This window comes from Phocoena sinus, chromosome 4 (genome assembly GCF_008692025.1).
Source record: "Phocoena sinus isolate mPhoSin1 chromosome 4, mPhoSin1.pri, whole genome shotgun sequence".
Lineage (NCBI taxonomy): Eukaryota > Metazoa > Chordata > Mammalia > Artiodactyla > Phocoenidae > Phocoena > Phocoena sinus.
The window spans coordinates 60,606,767-60,630,143 of NC_045766.1; the positions used below are offsets into that span (position 1 = coordinate 60,606,767).

A 23,377-nucleotide genomic window follows, 5' to 3' on the forward strand; every position below is an offset into this window, starting at 1 on the left:
AGAGCATAGGCTCAGTAGTTGTGGCGCACGGGTTTAGTTGCTCCGCAGCATGTGGGATCTTCCTGGACCAGGGCTCGAACCCGTGTCCCCTGCATTGGCAGGCAGATTCTTAACCACTGTGCCACCAGGGAAGCCCAACTGCATTAAATTTAGTAATAATGTCCACTAAGTATTATCTGTCCGAATATTCTAGCTTAAAAGTCATCATACTTTTTCTGTAAAGAACCAGAGTAAATATTTTAGCCTTTGCAGGCCATATGGTCTCTGCCTCAATTACTGAACTCTGCTGTGATAGCTCAACAGCAGAGCTACAACATTGAATCACTTTGCTGTACACCAGGAACTAACACAACATTGTAAATCAAGTATACTTCAATATAAAAAATAAAATAAAATAAAAATCTTTTCTCCACATCCTCACCAACACTTGTTATTTTCTTTGTATTTTTGATAATAGCCATTCTGAGAGATGTGAGGTGATATCTCACTGTGGTTTTGATTTGCATTTCCCTGATGAGTAGTGATGTTGAGCATCTTTTCATGTGCCTGTTGGCCAACTGCTTATCTTCCCTGGAAAAATATCTATTCAGATCCTCTGCCCATTTTTTAACTAGGTTGTTTGTTTTTTGATGTTGAATTACATGAATTTTTTGTATATTTTGGAGAATTAACCCCTTATCAGATATATCATTTGCAAATATCTTCTTCCATTCAGTAGGTGGCCTTTTTGTTTTACTGATAGTTTCCTTTGCTGTGCAAAAGCTTTTTAGTTTGATGTAGTCCCAGTTGTTTATTTTTGCTTTTGTTTTCCTTGTCTATGTAGACATATCCAAAAAAATCTACAAAGACTATGTCGAAGAGCATACAGTCTATGTTTTCTTCTAGGAGATTTATGGTTTCAGGTCTTACATTTAAGTCTTTAATCCATTTTGAATTTATTTTGTGCATGTGTGTGAGAGAGTAGTCTAGCTTGATTCTTTTGCATATAGCTATCCAGTTTTCCCAACACCACTTGTTCAAGAAGCTGTCTTTTCTCCACTGTATATTCTTGGCTGTTTCTCATAAATTAATTGCCCATATGACTGTGGGTTCATTTCTGGGCTCTCTATTCTGTTCCACTGATGTATGTATCTGTTTTTGTGCCAGTGCCATACTGTTTTGATTACTGTAGCTTTGTAGTATAGTTTTAAATCAGGGAGTCTGATCCTCCAGCTTTGTTCTTCTTTCTTAAGATTGTTTTGGCTATTCGGGATCTGTTGTGTTTCCATACCAATTTTAGAATTATTTGGTCTAAACAAAATTGATGAACCTTTAGCCAGACTCATCAAGAAAAAAAGAGATGGTCTAAATTAATAAAATAAGAAATGAAAAAGAAGTTAAAACAGATACCACAGAAATACAAATTATCATAAGAGATTACTATAAACAATTATATGCCAATAAAATGGACAACCTAGAAGAAATGGACAAATTCCTAGAACTGTACAGTCTTCCAAGACTGAACAATGAAGAATACAAAGTATAAACAGACAAATTACCAGTAAAAAAAAAAACTGAATCAATAATAAGAAAAACTCCCGAAACAACAAAGTCCAGGACCAGATCATTTCACAGGTGAATTCTACCAAACATTTAAAGAAGAGTTAACATCTATCCTTCTCAAACCATTCCAAAAAAATTGCAGAGGAAGGAATACTTCCTAACTCATTCTATGAGGCCAGCATCACCCTGATACCAAAACCAGACAGAAATGTCACCAAAAAAGAAAACTACAGGCTAATATCTCTGATGAACATAGATGCAAAAATCATCAACAAAGTATTAGCAAACCAAATTCAAGAACACGTTAAAAGGGTCATACACCATGATCAAGTGGGATTTACCCCATGGATGCAAGGATGATTCAATATCCAGAAATCAATCAATGTAATACACCACGTTAACAAATTAAAGAAGGAAAATCATATGATCATCTCAATAGATGCAGAAAAAGCTTTTGACAAAATTCAACATCCATTTATGATTAAAAAGCTCTCAACAAAGTGGGTATAGAGGGAACACACTTCAACATAATAAAGCCCACAGCTAACTAAAAGTAGAGTTACCATATGATCCTGCAATCCCACTCCTGGGCATATATCCAGACAAAACTCTAATTCAAAAAGATGCATGCACCCCAATGTTCATTACAGCACTATTTACAATAGCCAAGACATGGAACCAACCTAAATTTCCATCAACAGATGAATGAATAAAGAAGATGTGGTATATATATATATATATATATATATATATATATATATATATATATATAATGGACTATTACTCAGCCATGAAAAAGAATGAAATAATGCCATTTGTAGCTACATGGATGGATTTAGAGATTATCATACTAAATGATGTAAGTCAGACAGAGAAAGGCAAATATTATATGATATCACTTATATGTGGAATATTAAAAAATGATACAAATGAACTTGTTTATGAAACAGGAATAGATCCACAGACATACAAAACAAACTTATGGTTACCAAAGGGGAAAGGGGGGGGAGGGATAAATTAGGAGTTTGGGATTAACATGTATACACTACTATATACAAAACAGATAACCAACAAGGGCTTACTGTATAGCACAGAGAACTACACTCAATATTTTCTAATAACCTATGAGGGAAAAGAATCTGAAAAAGAATAGATATATATATGTATAACTGAATCACTTTGCTGTACACCTGAAACTAACACAACATTGTAAATCAACTACACTTCAATAAAAAATAAATATAAAAAAATAAATAAAGCCACAGCTAACATCATACTCAATGGTAAAAAGCTGAAGGCATTTCCTTCTAAGATCAGGAACAAGATAAGGATGCCCACTCTTGCCACTTTTATTCAACATAATATTGGAAGTCCTAGCCCCAGCAATCAAACAAGAAAAAAAAATTAAAGGAATCAAAATTGGAAAGGAAAAAGTAAAACTCTCACTGTTAGCAGATGACATGATACTATACACAGAAAATCTAAAGATGCCACCAGAAAACTACTAGGGCTCATCGATGAATTCAGTAAAGTTGCAGGATATGAAATTAGTATACAGAAATCTGTCGCATTTCTATACACTAACATAAACGATCAGAAATAGAAATTAAGATAACAATCCCATTTACAATTGCATCAAAAAGAATAAAATACCTAGGAATAAATCTAACTAAGGAGGTAAAAGGCCTGTACTCAGAAAACTATTGATACGACACTGATGAAAGAAATTGAAGATGACACAAACAAATGGAAATATATACCATGTTCATGGATTAGAAGAATTAGTATTGTTAAAATGACCATACTACCCAAGGCAATCTACAGATTCAATACAATCCCTATCAAAATACCAATGGCATTTTTCACAGAACTAGAGCAATTATCTTGTTTGTAATTGATAATACCATTGAGTAAGAACAAATTTCAGATATTTACAATCATTAGCACTGTTAAATTCAAGCAAGAGGCTGTGTTTTGAATGTCTAAAGAAACCTGAATTATCAGAAAAGGGAAAGTGAGCCCCTCTCTGTACAGGATAGATAGCACAAAGGCAGGATACAGCATGGGTATTCTAAAACAATCACTTCAACAAATGAACAAAGAAAAGCTGTTGTATACACACTAGGTCATTCTACTGGGGAGAAACAATGTCAGACACCCTGGCTCTTACATAGCAAAGACCAGCAATCTGGCATATTAAAATTTTTTTCTGGCTTCTAATATAGTCCATTCAAATTCTCCTGGTATATAAGACTTACTTGCCATTGTCACCATTTATTCATAATAAATCCATGGGGTGCTCTCTAATTTTGAGCCTCAGTTGGGTGCCTAAGGTCTGGTCTCCGAAGGCATCCTTCCTGAGAGCTGTGAAGCAAATCCATCCACCTTGGGCAAGACAGCAGCCCAATAAGACTCCCCACTCTGAACCTCTATCCTTAGAAGTCAAATGAACGATTCCATTTTCCTGATTTGGGGGAGCAATTCCATAGCCAGTCCAGGAAATAACATACCTTATCCTAACTACTCAATCATAGCAGCACCTTTCCTATTAATACTATTCAAAGCCACTTAAAAACAGGGGCTTTTCCACTGTCTTCATAATAGTAAAAGGCCCAGATCGAACTCGCTTCTCTGGCGAGGCTGGTTTCTAAAGCTGCCGGGTTGCTATAATCCCATTCAGTCTTTCAATACAAACGAGCAAGTCATTATAATTCACAGGTCAAATAATAACACTGTCCTCCTTCCCTCTCTTCCTAAAGTAGAAATGCCCGACAGCATTCTATCAGACAGCGTATTGTAAAAGAGGTACAACTCTTCTCAAAGAATATTCATCAGGCTTTATGGGAGGAAAAGGGACATGGAAGAATTCTTCAAACTTAAATAGGCCTCTGGACAGATTCATTATAGAAAAAGACCTTCAGAAATAGTAAATAATCATAAAATTCAGTTATGAAATATAGTTCTTGTTACCATCTAATAAAAGTACTTTCTCCAATCCCTCTCAGGTAATGAACTCAGAACTATGAGTAAAACAAAGAAACTGAATAGAGAAATAGGGTAATAAAAATGCATGCTTAGGGCTTCCCTGGTGGCGCAGTGGTTGAGAGTCTGCCTGCCGATGCAGGGGACACGGGTTCATGCCCCAGTCTGGGAAGATCCCACAAGCCGCGGAGTGGCTGGGCCCGTGAGCCATGGCCGCTGAGCCTGCGCGTCCGGAGCCTGTGCTCCGCAACAGGGGAGGCCACAACAGTGAGAGGCCCGCGTACCGCAAAAAAAAAAAAAAAAAAAAAAAAAATGCTTAGTTATACAAATATTGATTTTTCGGAAAACAACTGTGATTTAAAAATAGTTGGCCATCTCTGTGGCTCAGAATATTTCACTAATGCCTTTTCAAGCCACTCAGCTACAGTCTGTAGCCACTGGAGACAGTTTTCAAATGAGACCTCAATTCCATGTGCCCAGACATGTAAAAGCAAAAAGATCTGACTGTGAACACAATTCCTAAAGCTGAGGATCATCATTAGTTCCTCATTCTCCCTCTTCCCTCACAACCACCAGTCCTCAGTGCCTGTCCTTCCTGTCCATCCCCTTCTGTCCAGTCCTCCTGCCATCATGCAGCTCACTCCCTCCTCACTTTGCACCTATCCCGGGACGGAAGCCCTTAATTGGTCTCCCTGCCCCCTTTCCCCCACTACCTGTGATCCATCCTGCACACCACCACCAAATTAATCTGATTGCCATTTTCCTCCTCAGAACCTCCAACGGCCTGGTCCTGCTCACTGTGCGTAAACTCCTTAACTTGGTGGAAAACGCCTTGCCCGGTCTGTTCCCCACTGTCTATCCAGGTCTCATTTCTCACTGCTATCCGAAAAGGATTTTCACTCTGCTCTGGGCAACCTGGATAGTCTGTAATTCCCCAAACAAGCTCTATTTAAAACTTCAAAATCCAGCAGTGGAGTGGGGGTTGGAAATAGAAGCCAAGTCATTTGCTCCAGACACAGCTGAGGAGCATAGAATCTGGATTTCAATCCAGTTTGGCCTGTGTCCAAAGCTCTTAAACACCATCCCGTTCTCTCTCTCTCTCTGAAATGTCCCTCTCCGATCTACCTGTGGAAATCTTATCCATCCTTTAAGCCCACTTCATTCTTGAAGCTTTCCTTGTTTTTTCCTGTCTGAAGTGACTTTTCTCTCTTCCGAGCTCCTATAGCAGTTTCTTTGCATATTTCACAAAATATCATGACAACAGAGTCCTGTGATGAATCTCTTGAGATCCAAGATATTGTCTTATGGTGTTTTTGGTCCTTTATGGCACCTAACCTAGATCCCTACACACTGATGGCACTCAGCAAAGATCTGATAAAAAATGAGCTACCGTGGGAAGCCTTACGGCACTCACCCAACCCAGCCATAATGAGAGATCCTTATTCATTTCAGGCATCGAGCTTTCCTTTCCCTGCCCTGAGTATCCTGCCAGTCTCCTCTTCTAGTGTGTCAATTCTTCCTTCTTGTTGTAGGTCATTCCACCTGCCTATAAAACATTGTGCAATCTGGGAAAAGCTCTGGTGCCTGGTTACCACTGTAACATTTAGAAAGATGCAAATTGTGATGAATAGGAATCATAAAAGGAACAGGAGTGGTTTCATTCTTTGGAAACTGAAATGCAAACTGGGAAGCAAAGTTTAGGTCAAATTCTCCTTTCAGACCTTCTTACCTGTTGTCTCTGTTTTATGTTGAAAGTAACAAGGGGTGGGCAGTGAGCAAGTAGGAGCAAATGCCAGGAAGAGGAAAGAGGAATAACTGGTCAGACAACTACTCTTTCTCAAGAGACAAACTGCACTCTAGGAAAGGAAAATACTCCCTAGTTCACAAGAAATTATACAAGAAGCATAGAGCAGAAAAGGGAAGACAGGCCTAAACAGTAGCCTCTTGATTTTTCTTATCTTTTTTGCCTGTGAGATAGGGTTTCTACCCCTTGATGCTTCTCTCTACACTGGGTTACATGGCACTCAATGTCCAGTCCTTAGCGTGACTCAGAAAAGGCTGCAAGGACAAGATGAAAATGACACTTTTCACTTAGCACATGACTGTATCCGGGGATTCAGTAAAATTAGACAGTGAGTTTAAAACAAATATAATGAGAATGGGGAGAAGGCACTTCCACCCATTACCCACCTCCCTGCTCACCCTCTTCCTTGCTGCTCCTCACAGAAGGACAGGTCAATGTTTTGGTAGGCAATTGAGCCGAAGAGGGAGACCAAGTTCAACTCCCTATAACCCTGGGAGGAAAAGGCAGGAGTGAGGAGTGGGGTTCCCCTCTCTCTGGCAGCGTCCCGCTTCTCACCCTATAACAAATACGCTTTGATTGAGATGAATTATATCAGAACTGGAAATTCCACCAACATCACTTTTTGAGAACCTACTATGTGCTGGGCTAGGAATTAAAAAAAGAAAATAAGGGGGGAAAAAAGCATTGGCCCCTACTCTTCACTAGTTCACAGTCTAATGGAAGACGCAGAAATAATTTCCATATACTGTGGCATTATACAAGGGGTACACTCTGGGTTCTGTGGAAATAAAGAGTCTGTGAGAGCAGAACTGGGGTCAGGGCAAGTTTCCTTGAAGAAATGAGATCAGACAAAGGGCTGATGATGGTGCAGGAATTAGCCAGGCCTAGAAGGGTGGCAAAGGCGTTCCTGTAGACAGAACCATGTAAGCAAAACCCAGAGATATACAGCATCCTTCCCTCAAACCAACAAAGCCCAAATCCTCTCGTGTCTGCATAATACATACAATATTCCGGGATCAGAGGCAGAGAACAGGGGAAATAGTGAAATGTAAGTACTGAATTTTGAAGAAGTACATTAAAAATAAATCCATAGCTTTCTCTGAAGAAGAAGTAAGAAGGGTAAAAAACAAAAAAATAAAAACAAAAAACAAAAAAAGAGTGGGTTTGGTTAAACCAAACTAATCAACTTCCTAATCTCTGCAGGTGGGATCAGACTCCAGGTGGCCTTTCAATCACAGAGCAGGTGTTTACCTCTAAATCATATAAGGCAGATGGAAAGCAAGCAAAACAGCACACCTCTGGCTGTTGTGTAGACTCCTAACCACAAAACACTTAAGTAACAGACGGTATCCTAAGCAATACAGACCCATGGAGGGTAGGGCCTTTCCTGGCCAAGTCTGCTTTCTGGGAGAATTGGGTTTGGACCCCACGCCCAGCTCCATCTATGTCTATAAAATGTTTGTCACCAGTATGAACTCTGTACCACACTCCATCCCTTGGAGATCTGGCTATTTATTGACTTAAGTGGCATAAATATGTGAGACCTGGGCCAGAGAGGGGGAAGTAGCAGATGCCCAAAAACATCTCTGTTTTGGTCTCAGCTTTAGGCACAGTTTTTATTCCTGGACTTTTAGTTTCCTTGCTCTGTGACTTAGTTTCTTCATCTGACAATGACAACTATAAAATCTACTCCTGAATTCCTTATTTGAGGGAGATAAATTCAATAACTCCTAACATGGCTTGACCTCCCTGAGCAGCGGCCAGGTGTCTGAGACGACAGGCCCCAGGAAGCCAGAATCACCTTAATCTAGAGCAATGAACCTGAAGGAACAAGAGCAGCATTAGCGATTCAATCAATTTTTCATTCACTCAACAATGTTTATTAAGTACTGCGTATGTGCACACCATAAGCAAAACCGATACTCGTGTAACTTTGTTTTCTAGTCTCTTTCCACGTCCCTTGTCTGTGACTGATGGATAAGCAAAACTGGCTAAGTTATATGCCAGTGTGAGCTCTGCTCAGGGAAGATTCCATCTCAGCCCAGCCCTTCCACATGGGAAATTCAGGACAAAGCCAGTGACGAGGAAGGCAGCAGGGCACTGTGTTCAGCTCACCTGGGGACGCTGGTGAGGTAGGTCATGACATTCAGAAAGTCCTCATCTGGGATGTGTTTAAACCCCACAAACTCTGGAAAAGTGATGATGGGTGCACCATCTTTCCCTCGGCCTCCTGCAACAAAAACAGGTGGTCAAGATGTTAGCAAAATGTTTCACATCACACCTCTGCAGGTAAGGGACTTCAATTAATACCGAGATGTGCATTGGCCACCCCCTTTTCTGTCTGTATTATTTCAGAGCAGAATGCAGGAAGGTTGACACTGAACTATTTCGAACAAGTCTCTCTCCTTCATGCTTGCTCAGGGTGTTGTGAGAATTCAATTTTTGAATCCTTTGAAGATAGTTACTGTATAAAAGATAACACTGATTTAAATATTTTTAGCATAGGTAGAATAGTAAATAATGCCAACACAAATACATAATATTGCTCTTTATTTTTGTAGTTAGTAAATATCAAAGATGAAAGAGCATGGTGGTTAAGAGAGCTGGCTCTAAGGAATTCCCTGGCGGCCCAGTAGTTAGGACGCTGCACTTCCCACTTCCACTGCCCGGGACAAAGGTTCACTCCCTGGTCAGGGAACTAAGATCCTGCATGCAGCACGGCATGGCCAAAAAAAAAAAAAAAACAGAGAGAGAGAGAGTTGGCTCTAAAATCAGACAGGCTTGTTCAAATTCTGCTTTACCACTGAATCTCTATGTGATTTTAAGCAAGACACTTAAATACAAGTTTCCTTATATATACATATGTATCTATGTCATAGGCATATTACCTGTACCTACCTCAAAAGGTACTGTGAGGATTAAGTGAGAACATATATGAAAAGCACTTTAGCAGAGTGTTTATTATTATATAAGTGCCCAATAAATGGTAACCATTATTACGGTTATTATTCTTACAAGGAGGCAATAATCAGCTGCCCTTCAGTAACTCTTACAAGGCAATATAAGACAACCCTGTGAGAACAAAAGTATAAAATTAATATTCAAATATTTAAGTCATTGGAGCAGAGGCCACCAGATTAAATTAAGCAGATTATATTTCTCAATCTCTTTGCCCCTAGATGTACCCACATGACTATGTTCCAGCCCCATGGTTCCCAAACAGGGAACCACAGTGAACTCACAAAACCACCATGAATATTTTAAATTTGGGGGAAAAACAGCAATAATTGGCATCTGTCAGATGCCTTGCTTGCTACTAGCTTGAGGTAGTTCGGAATTTCAATATTAAACTGTGCGGTATTCTTTTGAATGGCATTGCATCTTTGGGAAGTTGGAGGTTTGGTGGCTGTTGGGATAAAAAGCAAGTGCAGGGCTTCCCTGGTGGTGCAGTGGTTAAGAATCCGCCTGCCAATGCAGGGGACACGGGTTCGAGCCCTGGTCTGGGAAGATCCCACATGCCACGGAGCAACTAAGCCTGTCCACCACAACTACTGAGCCTGCGCTCTAAAGCCCGTGAGCCACAACTACTGAGCCCGCGTGCTACAACTACTGAAGCCTGAGCGCCTAGAGCACATGCTCCACAACAAGAGAAGCCACCGCAATGAGAAGCCCGCACACGGCAACAAAGAGTAGCCCCCGCTCGCCACAGCTATAGAAGGCCCACGCACAGCAACGAAGACCCAATGCAGCCAAAAATAAATAAATAAAAAATAAATTTTTAAAAATTTTAATTAAAAAAAAACAGCAAGTGCAGTATGAAAATCAATGTGGAACAGGAAATGCAGGTGGTGATGTCTAGACTGATTCCAAGGTTTGAGATAATTGTGGTTCTCTAAGAATGAAAGTTAAATATTACTTTTTCTTTCAACTGTGTGTATTTATTTTTTCAAACAGCTACTAAGTTGTCAGGACATATAGACTTAAGTTGTTTTGACTGTTAGGTATTGCTTTTGGCCAAAAAGGGCCATGAAAAAATGACTGAGCTGCTAAGGCACGGAGGACTAAGAAAGTTGGAGCGCTTGTGCACTAGGCAGAGGGACATGAGCTGAAGTGTTGGGAGCACCTTCCAGGCTATGCCCGTGGAGGGAGGCTACTTTCAGTGGAACACGGCTCCCAAGTGAAGTTAACTACAAATGACCACACGTATTCCACGTATCTAACGAAAGAGGCATCAGTGCAGGGTGTGGTTTAATGAGGACTGCATGATTACTGAGGGTGTGAGATCAATGAAGAAACTATGGAAAAGGGAGACTCAGAGAAGCAAAGGCAGGCAGCTATTCTAAGGAGAGAGGGTCCTGGCCCACAACCTTGAGTATCCAGGCCATGTCTCCAGTCTACCTGATGACACCGCCATTAGGATCATCCAATCCACTCTGCTGCTCTGAGTCCACACCTGGTATCTTCTGCTTATACTCTGCTGTTCCATGTAAATTTGTTTCAAGGGAGAGAATGCGCTACTGAGCAAACACGAATATTTGTATCATGTAAAGAGTAAGTCAGCATTGTGGTTTTTCTACACAAGTCTCTTATAAGTATTGTTAACGTGAGTCCATCACTGTGATATTTGTCTGGATGACCATTCATTCTTCTCCGGAAATGCCTCTTAAATCCTGTATACTTATTTTAAATTTAAAAAAAGATACCTGCAGATTAGTTGTTTGACAAGATTGAGTTGCCTCGTTATGTTGACTGAAAACAATTTAGATCAGGATACTATCAGTTTTCAACTAATAAATATTATTCCTCTTTCTAGTTTCACAATCATAGGAAGCTTCAGAGAAATGTGAATTAAGAAAAGTTACATCTCGGGTAAGGCTAAATTTAGATGCATTGTAACACTGTACTAAATTGTACAAACAATACTTGCCGAGAGAATGGCTAAAATATTTCAAGGAACCAAAACACTGTAAAATATTCATAAGGATATATGATTATACCATTTCATGATTTAACCTTTTCATTAACTATAATGAAAGGTATTCATGCCTAAATGGAGAAAGATGGGTAGTTTTCTCATATCTTAGTTAATACTGATACTGAACACCAGAGAGACCCGAGGTTAACTGGGGACACCACGTGCTGTTGAACTTTAGTCTGTTAGTCTTAGAGACAGAAGCACCAAGGAAACAAAGCTGAGCCTCCATCCACAACGAGGCATTCAGTGCCACCTTGCGAGGAAACGTGGAAATGCAAAAGGAAGAAAGATTGTGCAAAGAAGCCCTATGCAAGGAAGGTAAAGAAAACCAGACTCCTTGGAACTAAGTATTGTACAGTGGTGACTTAATAAAATAAACATCACTCCTCCTGGTATTATTTCTGCCTATACATTAAATGCTAGCTTTACTGCAGAAAACACTAGCAAGGGCTTGAGGTACATAAGACCATTCCCATAAGGATCTGGGTGTTGGCTGGCATAAAGACTTGCATCATTTAGAGGAGAATTTGGAACACTGGGAAATCCTATAGGAAGATGGTGAAGAGCAACAGTGGGAGAGAGAGTGAAGTGGTTACTGCTATTTGCCTCCCAGTGTCTATTTTCCCTTTCTCTTCCCCAAAAGAACTGACTTTAGCTGGGAAAATGGGAGCACCACTCACTGGGAGGCACCTGAAATCTCAGGGCCTGGGATACTAAATAATCTGACCTATGTAATAAAGAATTGTCTCACATCTTGTTTGATTTCCAAATGTCTTACCAGAAACTCAGTATGTTAAAAAATACATTTATATATCTGATCCTAGACTCTTTGTTTTACATACAGTCATAAAGTGTTTAAAAATATTTTTCCAGTTTTATTGAGATATAATTGACATACAACATTGTATTGGTCTAAGGTGTACAAAATTGATTTCAGTTATTAACATCCATCACCTCACATAGTTACAATTTTTTTTCTTGTGGTGAAAACTTTTAAGATCTACTCTCTTGGCAATTTTCAAATATACAGTATTATTAACTACAGTCACCATGCTATACATTATATCCCCAGAACTTATTTATTTTATATCTGGAAGTCTGTACCTTTTAACCACCTTTACCCATTTTCCCCACTCCACACCCACCTTTGATAACCACCAACCTGTTCTCTCCTCCTATGAGCTCAGTTTTTAGGTTCCACATCTAGGTAAGATCATAAAGTATTTGTCTTTCTCTGTCTGACATTTCCCGTAGCATAATGCCCTCAAGGTCCACCCATGCTGTCACAAATCATAAAATATTTTTAAAGTGTTTCAAAAATATACTGAATTTTCCAGAAACTGCAACAACCCTATAAGTTGACGGAAGATAATACTTTACCACCTTGTTCAGAACTTTGTCAACAACTGTTCATTATTTTAGAAAACTACTACAGTAAGCCCACTCAGGATGTCTGGTCACCCATACCACATCCCAGCATTTGTACCTGCTACATTCATGGTGACTCCATGTACAGGGGCAAGCACCTGACTACTTCATTATTTTTTCTAGAATAGCTGGAAATACATATTGAAATACATATTATTTTACTATTGTTTCCTTTTCTTTCTCCTTCACATTACAACTCTCCTTTACATTTAATTTTTTAATTTTTTTAAGTATATGCATAAATAAGTAGAGGGTGGCTGTTCACCCTCTGGGCACACAGCTAAACTATATTTCCCAGCTTCCTTTGCAGTTAAGTGTATCCACATGACTGAGCTGGGTTCAAGTCAATGGAATGTCGTGCGTACTCTTACTGAGCCGAGGCTTTTAAGAAGTGGTATGCTGTCTTTCCCTGTCTGCTTCCTGGATGCAGCTAATAAGAAAGACACAAAATGGATAATATCAGTAAGAGTCACAAAGTGAAAGGAGGCTTCATTCATGAACGTGAAGAAAAGTTGTCTGCTGACCATACATACATGCTGAATATACATACATGCTGAACATACATGCTGGACTGTTTTCAAGAGTAAGAACTAAATTTCTACTGTGTTCATTTGAGCCACTGTACATACACTTCGGAGTCTATTTGTTATAGCTCTTTATCCCACCCTAACTAATGCAGATTACTACAGTATCTATACATTTCATTTCAGGATGGTGAGGGGCAATACAAATTATTTGTTATAAAAAAAGAGGCATTTGGGACTTCCCTGGTGGCGCAGTGGTTAAGAATCCGCCTGCCAATGCAGGGGACACAGGTTCGATCCCTGCTCCAGGAAGATACCACATGCTGCGGAGCAACTAAGCCTGTGCGCCACAACTACTGAGCCTGCACTCTAGAGCCCATGAGCCACAACTATTGAAGCCCACGTGCCACAACTACTGAAGCCCGCGTGCACCTAGAGCCCATGCTCCGCAACAAAAGAAGCTACCGCAATGAGAAGCCTGCGCACCGCAACAAAGAGTAGCCCCCGCTGGTCACAACTAGGGAAAGCCCACACAGCAACGAAGACCCAATGCAGCCAAAAATAAATAAATAAATTTATTTTAAAAATTTTTAAAAAAGAGGCATTTGGTCCCATGTGACTGAGAATCATTTCTGTAGCCTGCACTTCCCAATACAATAGCCACTAGACACATGTGGCTGCTGAGTCCTTGACATGTGACCAGTCCAAACTGAGGTGTGCTGTAAGTGGGAAATACAAACTATCAACAGATTTCTAAGACTTAGTACAAAAAAGTAAAATACCTTATTAATAATTTTGAATACTGATCATATGTTGGAACAATATTTTAGCTATACCAGGTTAAATAAAATTATTAAAATTGTTTTCCTAGAAAAGATAAATAAATAAAAGAATCATGAGTCAGGGGGCTGGGAATTTGTTGTAACCAACATCAGCCTAACCTAAAAAACATATTATTGAAGTGTGTAAGCCTTCAGAGAATGCTTCCTCCTGCTATTATTTTAAAAGGGATTAAAATTATTGTGAAGAAAAACTAAATATGGAAATGTGTAAGGAACAATATAAACTGGCCATAGATAACTTCTGCTAATGTTGGGATTATGTTATATATGTCCAGTAATTTTTCATTATATGTGCATATAATGATGCATTCTATAATCCCACATCTGCCTCTTTATCCTACTTATTCTTTCCTAATGTAATTAAATAATTTTGAAAACATTAAATAAATGTTTAATGCTCAAAAAATTAAATAAATAAATAAATAAAATTAATTTCCTGTGTTCCTTTTTGCCTCCTTAATATGGTTACCACAAAATTTAAAAGTACATATGTGGGAGCTTCCCTGGTGGTGCAGTGGTTGAGAGTCCGCCTGCCGATGCAGGGGACACGGGTTCGTGCCCCGGTCTGGGAAGATCCCACATGCCACGGAGCGGCTGGGCCCGTGAGCCATGGCCGCTGAGCCTGCGCGTCCGGAGCCTGTGCTCCGCAACGGGAGAGGCCCGCGTACCGCAAAAAAAAAAAAAAAAAAGTACATATGTGGGTCACATTATATTTCTATTAAACAGCACTGCTCTAGACCTTCTTTCTAGCAGTGGTTCTCATTTCCCAGGTGCCAAGTTACTAGCTCCATCCCTCACTTAGCAGGTTCCAGTCTTTTTTGTTGATGGTTGTTCAGCGGTTAGCTGTGATTTTGGTGTTTTGGTTAGCTGTGATTTTGGTGTTTTCGTGAGAGGAGGTGAGCTCAAGTCTGTCATCTCTGACTTAGATACCGGTTTTAACTCTGCTCACTTCCTTGGTTTGACATTCTCCATTGTTTCAGGTGAGAACTGCCCATGTGCCCCCAGGAACTCCACCTCTACCAAATCTGGGCTCCATTGTTGTGCAAATGCTGGCAGATGTCGGACTCCACAAGCCTAAGAGTACTTGATGCCTTCATTATTAATTATTTCTAAAAGGATTAAAGGTGTTGAGAGAGAGAGAGTCAGAGACAGAGAGAGAGAGACAGAAAGAGAGAGAAATTCAGGCAGTAATTCCAAGAGGGAAAATAACTATTAAAAGAAAAATAAAAGGATAATTCCTCATAATTAAAGGAAAGGCATTATGGCAGACACTGGTAAACAGCTAATTTATTCCCAATCTCCCTCTTCCCTGACCACTTTCTACTGTGGTGGCTAAAAAGCTAAACGTTTGCCTTCTCAGACTCCCTTGCTGCTAGGAATGGCTACATCACATAGTTCTGGAATGAGACATAAGCAGAAGTCTACCAAGAACTTCTAGGAAAGTTATTGCTCTCTTGGCAAAACGAACAGAAGAAACCATCACTGCTCCTTTTCCTTCTTCCTGCTTTGGACACAGACTTGATGTCTGGAGCTGTAGTAACCATCTTGGGGTCAAGACTTTAAAAACAAGAGAAACATCAAGAGAATCACAAAGATGCCAGCCTAAATGTTGTTGAGCCACTCATCAAATACCAAGAATTTCTACCTCCAGACCTCTTGTTATATACTTTAAAAAACAAACAGACATGTCCTATAGGCTAAGTTCTCTGGTAGCCAGATACTGTGCTAAGCACTATCCTTAAAACAACCCACTTTACAGATGAGAAACCCTGTTCAGAGCAACCTACTAATTGTGTTGAAATATGAACCTAGATGGTCTGAGTCCAAAGCCTAGAGTGTTTGCATCACACCAACCTGATTATATTCTCTTGTTTCCTAGCTAAGCCATGAACTTAGAAATATCCCAAGTTCATTGGGAACATGCAAGTTGTCTTCCAAGGTCAGAGCCACCAGATACCCTAGCCCTGGTCACTATCCAATTCCTGCTGATGGCCCTGCTCACTGGCCTCGCCATCCAGAGGCTTCAAACCATCTGGCCACAAATCTGGGTCAGGCATCACGCAATGAGCCCTGTTCTTCCACCAGCCAGGGGAGCACACTCACAAAACACAGCAGGCCAAGCACCTGGGGCTTCACTGAGAAAAAGGTTCCATCCTCTCTTTCCCAGCATGCCTGGCTGATAGGGCCTCTGGCTCTCTCCAGATCTCAGTGGAATCTATAGAAAAGTCTGCAGCTGGAACATCTTCACCCTGCTTGTCTGAATCAGGACAAGGAAAACGGCTGTGACTCAGAGCAGATGCCACAGCTGGACTGCCACAGCCATGGGAAAAGACCTAATTGCAGATATTTCTGTTTTACAACTACAGCTACACAGGCCCCCACGATAGCCTTGCTGCTGACATTTGCTGCCTCTGCCAGGTGAAGAGGGACAGTTAAAGATGCAAAGCAGGACCGCTGATTCCAAAAAAGTGCTGACTCGGAGAACCCCATGGCTGCTGACAATATTCCTGACTTGTAGTGTTGCAAATGCTATCACAGCTAATCCGTGCTTCTCTCTCATAAGAAGGTCAAACTTGAGGCAACAAGCTGACAAAAGAAGCTCAGGAATGAAAGGACTGTCTTTGCCACAAACTGCCTTTCCTAAAGCAGAGGTGTCCTCTTGGTCCAGTGTGAGTTTTCAGTTCTATGTTCTGCATTAAACAGTGACAATTACCTCTATTCCTGACTTAACTGTGGCATTATACACTATATTCACTGTATGGTTTTGGTCCCTTATAAAAACGCTGTCATACTGAAAATTATTTTTCAGTTACATACTTTAAAACACAAATTGTGTTGAAATATGAACCTAGATGGTTCATAAAATAACATTTTTATGGATTAAAATAAACATTTTTATGGATTGAAATATATCAGGAAAAAAGAGCAAACATTTAGTTGGCAGTTGCAATACTAAGCACTTTTCATACATTATGTCTTTAATCCTCAAAATTATGATGATCCCATTCATTACACAAGTGAGGAGAGTGAAGCTTAGACAAGTAAATTACCCAACATGACACAGTCAATAGCAGAACCTAAACCCGTATCTAGGGCTGTCTGGCACCAGTTTATGATTTTCACTATACTGCCTCTAAGAAATAAGCATAGAAAGAAATGCCTCAATATTACTCAGAGAGATAACTTTGGATATTTAAATGTATCAGTCAGTCAATGGACTTCTCCCCCAGATGAGTCATTGTGCAATCTTATATGCCAGAATCACGTTCCGAGTTGAGGCATTAGAGTTTTGGTGTAAGACTATAGGAATCCACCCAACCCACCCCATTATCCATTCGAGACCTTAATGCATGCTGGCCTTGGGCCTTCTGTGACATAGGGCCATAGCAGCAGTTGCCAGAAACCCAGAGACAGTTTCCCATGCTGCCTTTTGTTGTGCCCTATCCTAGGTTCACTGTGGGAAGCTATGACTCTTCACCTGCAGGAGCCTGGCTAGGCACTCCCACCAGGGTCAAGACAGTGGTGCCTAGACTGGGGATGTGGGGAGCCTCACAGGACAAAGCAGGAGGACTTGGATAATTTCAACCTCAGCATGTATTATGCTTCGGCCTCTGTTCTAAGCATTAGCAATGCAGGCAGAAATTTTTAAAATGAGAACCCTGTATTTTACGGAGCTTTTAAAAAAAAAATTAGATCCATAAGAGCTAAGAGTAAAAGACAAATCTCTCAGAGAACAAATAACCTCAGCACTATTCATGAGCCCTTAAAACCAAGACTCTCTTAAGGTTGGATCTTGGTAGAACATCCAACAAGAATATTGGAAGAACATCATGGTGACAGCTAATGTCAATAGTTATTTCTCTTTTTTTTGCGGTATGCGGACCTCTCATTGTTGTGGCCTCTCCTGTTGCGGAGCACAGGCTCCGGACGCGCAGGCTCAGCGGCCATGGCTCACGGGCCCAGCCGCTCCGCGGCACATGGGATCTTCCTGGACCGGGGCACGAACCCGTGTCCCCTGCAACGGCAGGCGGACACTCAACCACTGCACCACCGGGGAAGCCCAGGAGTTATTTCTTTTTCCTTCCTCAAAATCTTTTCAGCTCTGTTCTTTACAACCTCAAAGAAATGTACTCCCTTGGGAAAGATCAAATTTCACCCAACAGCAAACGAAGTAACATCTATGAGATGCCACCCTCCTCCCACTCAATATTCCTCAGTTCATTCTAGTCCTGGGTGAGGCTTAAGGGATGACTGAGACTTGAGCATAATGTTAATCAAGTTCAAGAGGCTGGGCCCTCCCAGCAAGACCTCCCAACAAAATCTAGAAATGCAAATGAATTTGCCCCTTACCTGAAAGAATGGCAAATTGTCTGTGAAGTTGTTCAATTATATCCACTGCCACCAAGGGCCTGATTTCCTGCTGCATAATTTCATCTGTACAAATGAAACACAAATGAGGTTAAATCCTTGCAAAATATAAAGAGAATTTAAAGGAAGAAAGGGAAGTTCCACTACTAGGGAAGTCTGGAATTTACCAAGATATGGTTATGGGCACATTATTCTCTTGAGAACTCAATTCCTGAAGCAGCGATGGATCTGGGTTTTGTGTGGTTTGACACTTACACACATGAGCACGGGACATTTCTAGTGCCTCTCCCAAGGTTCTGGGAGGGGTCAGTGCAAGGAAGAGGCCCTGAAGCTTAAGCTTCAGTAGCTTCACAGTAAACCTGCTAGGATGGTCTCATTACCAAGGGAAGTGCTTAGAGATCTGCCCATTCCTTTGGGTCTGCAGAAGGACATTTTAAACACAAACAATGTAAGTTACCAGAGTTCGTCTCAAACTGGGTCCGAAAATCAATCTGGGACTTATGAAGGTTCTTTTGTTTTTATTCCTTCCCTCACTTTCTTCCTTTCTGTCTTTCTCTTAGTCACCTCCATTCCTTTTTTTTTCCCCTTCCAGAATACTTCAAGGAGCCTCTTCCCACTGCCAAACATGTTTAACGAAGCACACTCCATTTTGCTAAATAAAGATGCTCCTTACTGAATAAAAGGTTACAGGTTCCCAAAGCAAAAATTCAAACCTTTCAAGCACAAACCTGCAAATGTCCTCTAACCACAACGAGTGATTTATAAGCACTAAGATTTGCATTCTATCCATTTGGGGAAAGGGTACTAAAGAGAGGGGGGAGAAGACTGAGTGGCATCTCTTAGCCTGGTCTGGGAAGGGGAAGGAATTTTCATGCTCCCTCTGCCTACAATATTATTATCCTCATTTAACTATTTGCCAGGGAACCTCAAAAAATGAACTAGTTATTGTTTCTACAGCTGTTAAACATCAGGTTAGATTAAGGTACAAACCAAATAGCCTTGTAACGCTGATGCAAAACAGGTATCACCTATTGTTTTGGCATGCAGCCAGGTTAATGTGATATTCTAATATTGATCAATCAGAAAGTAATATTTGGGAAGCTCCTCCCAGAGCCTTGGTTTCCACTTCTCAGCTTTGGTGTAAAGGTTGCAGGAGACGATGCATATGGTGATGTACATAGTAGGTGCTAAGTAAACGCTAGTTACATTCATCACTCTGGAAAGACCTTGCCTATATTTGCTTTCTGAAAGTCTCCTAAGGGGTGGGGCAAGTGCCGCTCAAACCCCAAGACGCTTTTCAGTGAATGCTACCACTTTTTCTGGAGGAAAGGACTTTCCACTGTGAATTCACTACAAATTCAAAGACCCCTGTATCACTGCTACAGGTGTTGCCTCTTACAACCTGCCTGTATACAATGATGACACTGTAGTTATATTTTACGAAAAAAGAAGGGCCTTCTCTGTTAGATACACAAAGTAAAGTCCCTAACAGTAAAAAGATATGAAGTCTGAGATCTGCTTAAAAATATTCCAGAATCCCCTTCTGCCAAAAACATACAGGGAGCAGGAAATAGCGGGCGGGGGTTGGGGGAGATGAAACCAGATTGACAAAAATGCAGATAATTGTTGAAACTGGTTGATGGGCCCTTGGCAGTTCACTATAAAATTCTTTCGCATATGTTTCAAATTTTCCATAATAAAATTTAAATTACAAATAGACAAGAAAATAGAAAGCTTAAGCAGAAACAGGAGTTATGTAACTGAAGAGTTTTTCAGAACACAATCTCCCAGGGGTCTGGGAAAGTGGCATACTCAAAAATACACCTGGTTTATTATTTTTCCATACCTGAGGGAGTCTATTTAAGGGACAATGACCCCAAAGAAAAACCAATATCATAAGATGCAATTTATTGTTATTGTACCTCAATATTTGAGATGTGCTTTAAAGTAAACATTTTAAATTAAAGAGGTAAGATCTGAAAGAAACAACAGAAGTGAGTTAAGCTAACCATCCCCCCACCCCCACCCCCACCCCCCCCACCCCCGGTCCCATCTTAGTTTTTAAATGAAGAAACGGAGAGATTGTGACCTTGCCTGTGGTCACACAATGATTTAAGTGTGGAGCCTGGGTCAGCCCTGGATCACTTGACTCTAAGAGGGCAAACGTGATGGAGTTTCTAGACCCTTGGCCTTGAGGAGCATTGGCTTCTACCACCCGAGACGTTGACTAGTGTCTCTCATCTTGGGAATCTGTGGAGGATTGTCCAACCTTCCAACAGAGACATTTTCACCTGCCTCCTGCGGTTACCAAAGGAACAGGACTAAAATCTACAATTTGTTTTTCCAAGAATAGAAATGAGCTGGTTTGCCTTTGGCCCAGATTTTGCTGAGACAGCCTGGCCCCCAGCCAGGGAGTGACATGGTTATCCTTGAAGACTTCCCAGTGAAGGAACCTCATGACCCAACCTGGCCAGCTGCAACAGAGCATGAGGGTTTCTCAGACTCGGCACTGACTCAGTGCACGGAGATGACCTCAGACACACCCAGCTTTTAGTGATGCCTGAAACCTGTGGGCCATGCGCAGTTCAGCCTCAGTGATGTGTTAGACCCAAACGGTCTACGAGGGATTCCAACTCGCCCAAGAACCGCCAAGAGTCGAGAGCCGCTGCAACACGCAAGAGGTTTATTAGGAGCCGATGCACCGGGGTTCCCTGAACCTCACGCAGGAGGCCGATGGGGAACCCCTAAAAGCGGAATCGCATACTTTTTATAGGTTTATTTACTCATAGGGCGGGTATATTCTCACAATGATTGGGTAAATGTGGTGACTTTTGAATTCATTGGCTTAGGAACTTTTGTCCCACCTTCTGGCCGTTATAGTTGTTTGTTCATTGTGGCGGTTAGGGCGTATACCTGTTACGGGCAACTGGAAAATTACCCGCTGTCTGGCAAGTCCCCGTCAACTGAAAAACTCCAAGAATTGGTTTCGATAGGGAGAAGGAGTGGCGCACAATAGGGAGAAGAATTGGTTTACGGGAACAAGTGAGGGGGTGGAAAGTCCCTAAAGGCCCCACATTCCCCCCTTTTTTTTTTTGTAACTAATTTCAATCATGGAATTTCAGTTTTTTTTTTGCGAGTTTTGGTATTGTTGCCTTAGCATTAAAACTTGTACCGTACTAATGCGTTCTCTAATAAAGGCTATCAGGCGATTCAGAATTCATGGTCCAAAAGTTAAAAGCAACAATAAAATAATGAGGGGCCCTAACAAGGTGGAAACTAAAGTAGTAAGCCAGGGAGATTTATCAAACCATGATTGAAACCATCCTTTTTGATTTTCCCTTTCCTGTTGTCTTTTGTCCAGGCGCTCCCTAAGTTTGTCCATAGTTTTGGTAATAGCCCCAGAATGATCAGTATAAAAACAGCATTCTTCTTTTAGTGCAGCACATAGTCCGCCCTCCTTAAGGAACAGCAGATCTAATCCCCTCCTGTTTTGCATTACCACCTCTGAAAGCGAGGTGAGGGATTCTTTTAACTGAGTTATGGAACTTTCTAATGCCCGGAGGTCAACATCTACAGCTTGCCTTAAGGCATCATAATAGTGGGGTTGTTGGATGAGGGCTGTTGTACCCGTTCCTACCCCGGCTGCCATTTCTAGTCCTAGGAGTACAGCCAGGGTGAGTGTTATGGGTTCCCTCTTAAACCTTCCTCTGCCCTCATATTCATCTAGAAAGGATGAATCTGAATGATAAATGAGTCTGGGGACCAGCTGAACTAACACACAAAAATCGGTTGAAGCTTTAAGGACCTCTAAAGAAATGCAGGGGGTCAATCCTGTGTTACATGCCCACCATCCATCCGGAGGAGGGAGGAGATACCCTGAGCCCTGTGGGAGGCTTAAATTGGCACAAAGATGTCGGTGGGACGAGGGGGGCGTTCCTACACATGTACCGTTTCCTAATACTGAGGCCAGGGTCAATTTACTATTTCCTTCTTGTTTCCATCGACATTGATCTGGAGTGTTAACATTATTATAATTAGAATTATATCCTATAGCATCATAATAAGGGGGAGGAGCAGCATAGCAAAGCCAACATGATTTGGTAGCCTCCGGGTTTGTGGCATTTAAAACCTCAAAAGCCGCCTGGACCAATGAGAGCATTCGGTCCCGGGGGGTCTTGGGCTTGATTGTTATTCCTTTTGGCTCAGAAGTTTGGTTTCTTATCTCTGGTAACGCTGTGGGAGGGACCAAAGGTAGCGAAGAGTGCCCTATCTCAGGGTTGGGGCTTATAGGAACTGGAGTAGGGGTTTCAATTTTTAGTTTGATGGTCATTAGTAATCCATCATTATATCCTTCTTTATAAAACCTGATTCCCCATGAATGGCCATTTATCCAGTTTTTTATCTTTTTTTCCTGGTTCACTAAAAGAGATCTTAAGGGAATGGCACCATTTAGTACATTCAGGCCTATAAGTTAAGGGGTTGGTTGGGTGTGTATAATTGGCTGTCACCTTAATATAGTCCCAGCCAGAGGTGGGCTTCCAATAGGTGTCTCCTGTGGTTTCATATCCCCAGCTTTTGCAATAAAAGTTTTCAGTTCCTCCACATTTATAATTAAGGGACCTGTGGCGATGGAACCCGGGGCATATGTAGAAAGCAGGAGCTCTGAGCCCAGTCCTCCGAATCCCGTTTTTGCAACCCTTTCCGGAGGAATCAGCTCTAGTTGTTAAAGTTTTTGGAACATTATGTTGATCATAATAGTCTTCTAAATCCCAACCGGGAGCCCCTATGGCCAGTTTACAAACATCAGGAAAAAGGTTTGGCCACCAGGTCCATGGGGGAGCGATATTGCTAACAGACCATATTACATCTCCAGTTTGGGAAATTACCTGCCAGGTTAAATGCTGGGGCAGGT

At 41.2% G+C, this 23,377-nt stretch overlaps 1 protein-coding gene across 5 annotated transcripts in view; it reads right to left on the minus strand.

The window, feature by feature from the left end:
- The window catches only part of MCF2L2 (MCF.2 cell line derived transforming sequence-like 2), a 237,004-nt gene that overhangs the window by 187,019 nt on the left and 26,608 nt on the right, over nucleotides 1–23,377 (minus strand). For all 5 annotated transcript variants that reach the window (XR_004349619.1, XR_004349618.1, XM_032629983.1 and 2 more), the window contains exons 2-3: nucleotides 18,448–18,531; nucleotides 8,444–8,558 (exon numbers count right to left, since the gene is read on the minus strand). Coding sequence is in view for 3 of the 5 variants with exons in the window: in XM_032629983.1 (XP_032485874.1) it covers nucleotides 8,444–8,558; nucleotides 18,448–18,531 (199 nt within the window). In the remaining 2 variants the exon portion in view is untranslated. The remainder of the gene's footprint in view (nucleotides 1–8,443; nucleotides 8,559–18,447; nucleotides 18,532–23,377) is intronic.